The 9533-nt window shown below is 27.4% G+C and overlaps 1 protein-coding gene across 1 annotated transcript; it reads left to right on the forward strand.

The window, feature by feature from the left end:
- The first annotated feature begins 7018 nt into the window (after positions 1-7018).
- Positions 7019-8885, forward strand: LOC140920996 (uncharacterized). The gene is made up of 2 exons (XM_073370581.1): positions 7019-8382; positions 8700-8885. The coding sequence occupies exon 1, from the start codon at positions 7210-7212 to the stop codon at positions 8347-8349; it is 1140 nt and encodes a 379-aa protein (XP_073226682.1). The 5' UTR covers positions 7019-7209; the 3' UTR covers positions 8350-8382; positions 8700-8885.
- Positions 8886-9533: the final 648 nt, after the last annotated feature.

Raw genomic sequence — 9533 nt, forward strand, 5'->3', positions numbered from 1 at the left:
TAAAATAATGTTTGTTTTGTGATTTTTTATATTTATTTATCACTGAAAAATATTTATGTCAATTTTTTTCTACAATAGTGATAATATTTATCTCATTTTTTAAAAATATTTATTAATGATAAGTATTTGGTGTATCCTATTTTTTTTTACAAATATGTAATATGCAGTTTTTTCAAAATGAATTGTAACTTCTCAGTACCACTTCATTTTTTGTTAAAACAAAACTACTTTATTTAATGAATAAAATTGTCATTTCCATCCCCCATTTTCTTGCAATGGTTAAAAATGAATAGGTTAATGTTGATTTTTTTGGTAGTGTTGTATTTTCTTATATTGATGGTCGATTGGTCCTTTATATTACCTTTTCTTAACACATTTACACTTAAAGTTAGTGCATGTTTGCATGGCTTGCCTTTTGTTCAATGCTGTCTCATGAGGATACATGACAATTTAGCAAGTTAATTGATATAGACAGTATATATAGGACCACGTTCACACTTCAAAATGGCTAGGAAAAAAACTTTTAAACTATTATTAAGGAGAATATAAATATAAAATTTAGTGATCTTTGTAGTAAGGTTCATGAGAAGTAAGGTGTTGGCATAACTAGCTAGGATGAATGCTTATAGGGATGGATAACTACTATTTATCTTTTTGATGAGATATTTAAATACAAATTTAAAAGGTTGTATGGTTATCACAATCAAGTAGTTTGTTCAAGCGGCTTTGTAAGTGAAGGAGATTAATGATGATAATTATGTTGATATGCTAAAACCATGAAGACTTGTATAAATCTAAAACAGAAATTATTACCACAAACTAGTGGTGTAACAAACATGAGGTTAAAATAGATGTATAAAAAGAACAATATTATGTAGAAAATCTAATCGTCTGGGGTGGAGCATATGTTTGTTAGTCCATATTCATTTATTTATTTATTTATTTATTTTTTTGTATAATTGAAATATTGCAACTACCGAGCCGGTTAAAATTATATGACAACAAAATTCTTTTTTAAAAGTTTTAAGGCTTGAGTATATTTTTTGTCTTTGCAATTATAATATTTTTTTTTTTATTTTGGTCCTCTTAAGTTTTTTTTTTTTTGGTGTACACCCCTACAAATATAGTTGTATTTTAAAATAGTTATTCAGTCTAAATTTTGTTATAAAAACTCTAACACTGATAAGTTGTCGTGACAACTTTTATATAAATTTTTTTAATTAAAAAATAAATTGAAAATTAGAAATCATAAACATTTTTTAAAGGAGTCCAAAATTGGAAAACCCTAAAATATTATTCCTCTTCTATCATTGTCATCGTCACCCATCTCTCCCTCTTCTCACCGCCACCCCTTATTTATCCCTCTTCTCACCGTCACTCTTTTGCCTCTCTCTCTCTTCTCATCGTCGAACAACATCATCAATGATCGTGTTCTGCCTCTTATTTCTCAAACTTTCGGCCACCAAATTTATCATCTTATGTTCCAACCTCCAAATTCAGTTTCGACCATGAGTTCGTAACCGCCATCGTTCACCACTAATGAGAAATGGTGAAGAAGAAGAAGAAGACATTCACAATTTAGGCTTTTTTTGAAAAGACTGAAACACATAGGGTTAATTTTAGATTAAAAAATATTATATTTTAAGTATTTTGGTGATTTTTTTTTAGGTTATAAAATGTTATGTCTTAATTTTATTGAGGTTTATTATATTCACGTTAATCTAGGTTAATAAGGGTAATTATTTAATTACTTTCCATGTTACCTAAAAGAGTTTGTAATAGAAATTGCAGGGATGTGAACCAAACACAAATAAGAGTTTGTAATAGAAGTTGGACTGAATGACTATTTTAAAATGAAACTATATTTGTAGGGATGTGAATCAAACACAAATTCTTACGAAACTTAAAAAAAAATATAATTACAAAGATCAAAGACATATTTAAATTAAGTTTTAATCGTACAACATTTTTAGGGGTCAAACTCGATATCTTTAGTTAAACTGAATCGGACTCGTGTTATCTCATGTATATAATTGTGGTTGTATAAATCATTGATTTAATAATAGTAAATCTATATATATATATAGGGAGCGTATCCGGTGAGAACTGAAAGTTATTATGAGAAATGAGAACTATTAATAATAATAATTGCATTTAATTAATGCATAAGATTAAATTATTCACTAAAGATGTTATGTGATTGTATCCTCATCCAATAACTCTTGGATACTATATGTTATAATATGTCTAAACTTATTTTCTTTCTATTTTTGTAATAACTCGAATTAAAATTCCTTAATGTTGTATCCAAAAAATAAAACTCCTTCCAGTAGTTGTGAGATAAAATTATTTCAGGATTTTATTTTTATTTATAAATTTTTTTGACTCGAGAATTTTAATTTTATTACACCTGCATTTTTATTGTTTATCAAAATAAAAAACTATTATTCAATCATCGTTTTTTGTTAATAAAAATAAATCTAAAAATAAAATGTATTTCCAAAAAAATCCCTTGAAACATAATTTTCAAAATTAAATATAGAACTTGTAAAAATCGAATTTTGAATATCATAATTCAAACTAACCACACCCACGGTTTTATTACAATAAACAAATTAATGAATTTATTGATAAAATTGTTTATAATAGTTAATTATAAATTAATAATGCTTAAATAGAAAAAATAAGTTATTAGATTATGTAAACTCGAAATAACATTTTCAATAGTTAAATTACAATGATTGAAATTTGAAATTTGAGCCAATAAAATATTAAGATAATAAGGATTGAAATTTGAAAGTTATAATAATACTATAATACTATAATAAACAATAAAAATGCAGATTTAATAAAAATAAAATCCTTGAGTCAAAAATTTATAAAAATAATATATTTATTAAGAAGTTTTTAATTCGAGTTATGACGAAAATGGAAAGAATAAATTTAAAGATATTATAACATATAATATGAAAGAGTTATTGAGTGGAGATACAATCACATAACATCTTTAATTAGTAACTTGATCTTACGCATTAATTAAATCAAATGATTATTATTAATAATTCTCGTTTCTCACAATAAATAGTAGTTCACACTTGATACATCCGCATATATATTTACTAATCCTCTTTGCAGTGCATTTTGCCAGATGTCACATCTACAAGCATTTTCTAATCTATTGATTTGTTTCTTATTTATATATATAGGACTATATCAAAAACAGATAAATTTTATAATGAAAATGTTAAATTTTGACCACACAATTATACATGAATTATTTATGATTATGATTAAGAGTATTTAAAAGATATATGATCGCTTAAAAATGTCACATGATTTTTATAAGTGATCATAACTATTCATGTATGGGTTGTTTGATGAATATTTGATTTTCTCATTCTCTCATTGTAAAATTAATTATATCATTTGATATGTTATTTGCAAATTAGTAAAATTTTATTATGATTTGAAATCCCAATCATTTTTGTAGGTCACTTACATATGATCTTAAAATTAAAAATACTAAATAAATTTCTTTCAATTTATTATTCATATGTAATATATAAATATTACTTTATTTTAAAATTTGATAAAATAAAAAAAAATAAAAAATAAAAACAGGGAGTCATTTTCAGGTAATTTTATACGGGATCATAAAAACTGATAAAAAAATTAATTATTCATCAAAGATGTGAGAATGAAAAACTTACGAAAAAAAACACAAGTGTAAATATTTTACAAGTCCATATTTACAGTAATTATACTATTTGATTTTAAAAAAAATCACTGTATATTATATAATTATGTTTTAAAACCTATATATTAATCTACATATTTATATCTTCAAATAAAAACTCTCAATATAATAATGTTAATAATTCTTTTTTATGAAAAAATATATTTATTTTGGCAACATCTATTTGTGTTTGACGTAAACCATGTAACTATACATATATTTTCATTTATATGGCTATGGTGAGATGACCCAGTAAAAAAATAGAAATATAATATATAAATAATTAATATCATTAATTATTAAATTTAATATTTATGATATATATTTTAATCAATAAAAGAGTTACATTTATTTTCTTACGTGATGAAATCTTTTATAGTGTATAATATTAAATATAAAATTATAATATTTTACGAATTTTTATTTTAATAAATAAGTTCAAATAATTTTATTTATTTTTCTTTTAATTTACGCAATAAAACTACAATCTTTAGCTGATTCATATTTGTTTTCAATAATAGTTGCCAAGAGTTATTTACAAAATTATGCTAATAAATATATAAAAATAGTTAAATTTTTTTTTTTTATTTTTTCATTTAAATTTTCTAATTATTTTTTATTTCATTTTGGTTCCTTAACTAACTTCTGTTAGTCAAGTTAATATTTTCTGTTAATTTTTGCCAAAAAAAGTTATGTTTTGTCATGTTCAAACCTAAAAATCTATGATCTCTTTCAATCTAAAAATCTAGCAAATTCAGCAAATATATGATCTTTAAACTTATAACATTTCAAATCTATAATTCAAATTCAAATTTATAACATTTCAAATTCTGAATTTTTTTTTTTTAACTCACAAGGGATTTTAAACAAGAAGACTCACCGCTTCACTGATCTTTGTTTCTTAATTACTCAATTAATATCATTTTCAATTTTACTCAATTAATATCATTTTCAATTTTACGGAATTAAGGTGTTTGAATTTAAGTTTTTATTTTTATTTTTTATTGGTGTTTGGTGTTACGTAGATTTGTAATTTTATGTATTTTGGATTTGTTTGTATGGGTATGTTAAGCTTACAAATTTTTTTAATTTGTATTTGGATTTCATTTCCAAACGCCGATTTGATACTGATCACCGTATCTTTCTGTTCTAGGTTTGATGAATTTTTCTGAATTTCGAGATTTAAGGAGATGATGAATTTTTAGGTTTGGATGATGAAGATGATAATGTAGATGACAAATTTATTATCTTTTTTTTTAAAAAAAATTAAAGATTATAAAAATAAAAATAGAAAAAGAAATTAACGTTTTGTAGCATAAATTAATAGAAAATATCAAATTAACTAAAAGAAATATAATTATGGGATTAAAATATAACGAAAAAATTAATTATAAAATCAAAATAAAATAAAATAAAAAGTTAAGTGATTAAAAGAGTAATTTAGAAGTAAGTAGAGAATTGTGTGTAAAAGGAATTGACCATGAATCGACTTGGACCAGTCTTTAACTCATGTATTATTGTAGAATGCATCCAAAGGGGTGAAATTGAACCTCTATTGTCAATTTTGAGCATGAGTTAGACCTTTGATCTACCACCCCATCACACAAATCACATCATTAGTGGTTGTTAACTATTTGATTGGGTACCTAACGCATTATGTTAACAAAATTAGCCTAGTGGTTCAGACTAATTGTCTTTTCAAACTCATGTTAAGTTTTATCCAATTTTAATTGAAGAGGTCATTTATTTATTTGACGTAAGGCATTTGAATTTTCCTTTTCCTTCATTAATTTATTATTAGTATAATCTCTAACCATATATATAATGTGAATGAATTAATTAAAAGTTAGATCGTTATCAACAGTTGCGTCCCTTTTTGGTAGTTTATTCTAATTGAGGCAGACGAATTAACAGAAAAATGCTTGGCACATCGTATAATGATTTTTTCTTGGATAAGGTAGGTATAATCGATAAATTTTAGAGGCTAGATTTGAACCTTTACTTAAAGTGAAAATAAAAATAAAAATAAAAATAAAAATATATAGGTGTTTTATGTACTTCGTTATGTTTCCTTTATTTTTTTAGACAATTTATTCTTACTAACACCGTTTCTTTTAAGATCCAATCTTTCTAAAAATTAAATTTAAAAACATATAATATGAATATCCACATTAAAATAAAAATAAATATAGATAAATAGATATTGTAAAATTAAAACAAACTAATTAAGATAAAATAAGTATTATACTATAATATATATATATATATATATATATATATTATAGTATAATACCTATTTTATCTTAATTAGTTTGTTTCAATTTTATAATATATATATATATATATATATATATATATATTAGAAAACACAATAAAAGAAAAAACAGACCGATGGTCAGTCATGTTAATTATGGTCTTTCTACTAAATAACATAAAATGATTTTTTTTAAAGTCTACTAATATAGGTCATTTAAAAAGTCTTTTAACTAATAAATTGGCCTATTTAAATAAATATAACTGATATGATATTAATTGTTGTTATGATAGTAAAACTTAGATTAGCCGAATTATCGACGTAATTATTTGGCTTTTGATACACATGAGACACTTTACAAAGCTCACGTGATCTAGCAAAGTCAAAGAAGAAACACTCAAGATAGAGATTTACGAGAGTTTTGAGAAATTTTCGTGACTAACAAAAACATAATTAAGGAATCAAATTTCTAACCATTCTCAACATATCAGAAGGCCCTAAAGCTTAGCATAACTGACATAGATTGACCCAAAATACAAGTGAATCAACGAACATAGTAGCTACTAAAGTCTCTAATAAGACCCCCACAAACTAAAATATCAATATTTTCAATGTGAGACCCATCAATATTTAGCTTGGGAGAAGAAGAAGCAGGGGGAAGCCACAATGCCACAATATCATGTATGTGACCATCAACACATCTAGGGGATAAATAGATATTAAGATGATGTCAATACTTTTGAGAACCAAAAAATTAATAACATTCCAAATTCAACACTCTTATGCAAAAATAGTAGGAATGTTGTCTCATAATTTTCCCACACCATGAATCCAATCATTCAGCCAGTAATTATTAGCCATACCTAAGGTATTTTACTACCTTTGTTACCTCATTTTTATTTAGTGTTATAATTAAGATAGAATTAGTTTTGCCTATCTCCTTTTTATTAGGCTTTCTGTTTTTAGTTAGTTAGATATATATATCTTCCTTTTGGGTTCAATCCTATATAAAATAGAGAGAACCCCTCTTTTGTAAAGCAAGAAAGATTTATTGTAATCAATATAGAGGTATTTCCATATATGTCCTCCATTGAATATGAAATTTACTAACATGGTATCAGTGAATCTAAACCTAGTAATTTCTCATTCATCTTCTTCATCTTGAGTTCTTTCTTCTCCTCCTCCGCAATTTCTCTCTGGTTTTTCTCTGAAATTCGCGATGGATTCTGATCATGATACTTCTTCTTCTTCTTCTTCGTCTGATGATCGTTCTAACAACCAACAACATATCAAGAAATTCCCAAATTTCAATCGCAGTTATCAAAATGACATGATGGATCCCTTCTTTATGCATCCCAGTGATAATCCTGGCCTTGCACTTGTGTCTCCACCTCTCAACAACACTAACTTTCACTCATGGTCTCGTGCGATGCTAGTTTCCCTTCGTTCGAAGAACAAATCTGGTTTTGTTCTTGGAACTATTTCTCGCCCTAAAGATACAGATCGACTTTCGATGGCTTGGGATCGATGTAACACGATGGTTATGTCTTGGATTAGGAACTCCCTCGAATCGGATATCGCTCAAAGCATTATGTGGATGGATTCGGCTGCAGAGATCTGGCACGAACTGAATGATCGATATCATCAAGGAGATATATTTCGGATTTCAGACTTACAAGAAGAAATTTATGGTCTTAGGCAAGGTGATTCTTCTATTACGATCTATTTTACCAATTTAAAGAAACTCTGGCAAGAATTGGAGAATTTTTTCCCCTTGCCTTCTTGTTCTTGTACACCTACTTGCTCTTGCAATCTCTTACCAAAAATTAGGGAATACAGAGAGAATGACTATGTCATTCACTTCCTTAAGGGCTTGAATGAACAATATTCCCCAGTTCGATCTCAGATCATGTTAATGGAGCCTCTCCCTACAATTAGCAAGGTCTTTTCGATGCTTTTACAACAGGAACGTCAATTCTTTAGTCATACGGAAGAACTTAAAACTGTCGCAGTTGTTTCTAACCATAGTCGTGGATTTGGTCGCGGTTCATCTTTAGGTAGTGGCCGTGGTTCTGGTAGCCGTGGTCGGGGATATAAAATTTGCACTCACTGCAATAAATCGGGTCATATGGTAGACGTTTGCTTTAAAAAACATGGGTACCCTCTGAACTATCCACGATCCAATTCAGGGGCTTCCAACAATTGCTCATCTACCAGCCCTGATATTGAGGATGCTCATACTTCCGCTACCTCTGATTCTTCAAGTCTGGACAATGCTACCCAAGTTTTCACTTTGGATCAGGAAAAGGCTTTGCTTGCTTTAATCAGGCCTCCACATCCTCCTCTACTAGCACTGTAAATCAACTTCAACATTCACCTCCTATCAATTTGGGTAATTCTTTTTCCCATCAAATTTCTAATTTAGTTTCTAACCATTCTTGGATTATGGACACAGGTGCAACTGATCATGTTTGTTTTTCTGCCAACATGTTTCAATCTATTAAACGAATTCAGCCTGTTTCCATTAAATTACCTAATGGTTCTTTGATTATTGCTCAATTTGTTGGGACTATTTTCTTTAACAATGATTTTTACTTAAATGATGTTCTTTATCTGCCTCAATTTTCTACTAATCTCATTTCAGTTCCTCGATTAACCAATTCTCTTAATTGTCATCTTGTATTTCATGCTACTAATTGTTTGATACAGGACAACATCTCCCTGAAGATGATTGGTACAACTAGTATTCATCATGGCTTATACTTGCTTGATTTTCCCTCTTTTCATACCCCTGTTCAGATTCATAATTGTACTATCAATTCTATTTTGCAAACTAGTTTACACCATGTTTTAGGTTCCAATTGTAATCTTTGGCATTTTCGCTTTGGGCATCCATCTAGTGATACTTTGCAACATCTTAATAAAGAGTTTTCCTTTGTTACTTTTAATAAAAGTGTCATTCCTTGTGATATATGCTTATTTGCCAAACAAAAGCGATTGCCTTTTCCACATAGTTCATCTGTTTCTGCTGCATGTTTTGATTTAGTCCACATGGATATTTGGGGACCATTTTCAGTTCCCTCTATGTATGGTTTTAGATATGTTCTAACGGTTGTTGATGACAAGAGTAGATTTTGTTGGATATTCCTTATGAGACTTAAATCTGAAACAACTTAAATGTATTAGAACCGACAATGGAAATGAGTTCATAATTGTACTATCAATTCTATTTTGCAAACTAGTTTACACCATGTTTTAGGTTCCAATTGTAATATTTGGCATTTTCGCTTTGGGCATCCATCTGGTGATACTTTGCAACATCTTAATAAAGAGTTTTCCTTTGTTACTGTTAATAAAAGTGTCATTCCTTGTGATATATGCTTATTTTCCAAACAAAAGCGATTGCCTTTTCCACATAGTTCATCTGTTTCTGCTGCATGTTTTGATTTAGTCCACATGGATATTTGGGGACCATTTTCAGTTCCCTCTATGTTTGGTTTTAGATATTTTCTAACGGTTGTTGATGACAAGAGTAGATTTTGT

The sequence above is a fragment of the Cicer arietinum genome, chromosome 6 (genome assembly GCF_000331145.2).
Source record: "Cicer arietinum cultivar CDC Frontier isolate Library 1 chromosome 6, Cicar.CDCFrontier_v2.0, whole genome shotgun sequence".
NCBI classification, from domain to species: domain Eukaryota; kingdom Viridiplantae; phylum Streptophyta; class Magnoliopsida; order Fabales; family Fabaceae; genus Cicer; species Cicer arietinum.

Excerpts from the sequence above, each read along its gene's own strand:
- LOC140920996 (XM_073370581.1), top strand. The coding sequence starts at position 7,210 with ATGGATTCTGATCATGATACTTCTTCTTCTTCTTCTTCGTCTGATGAT.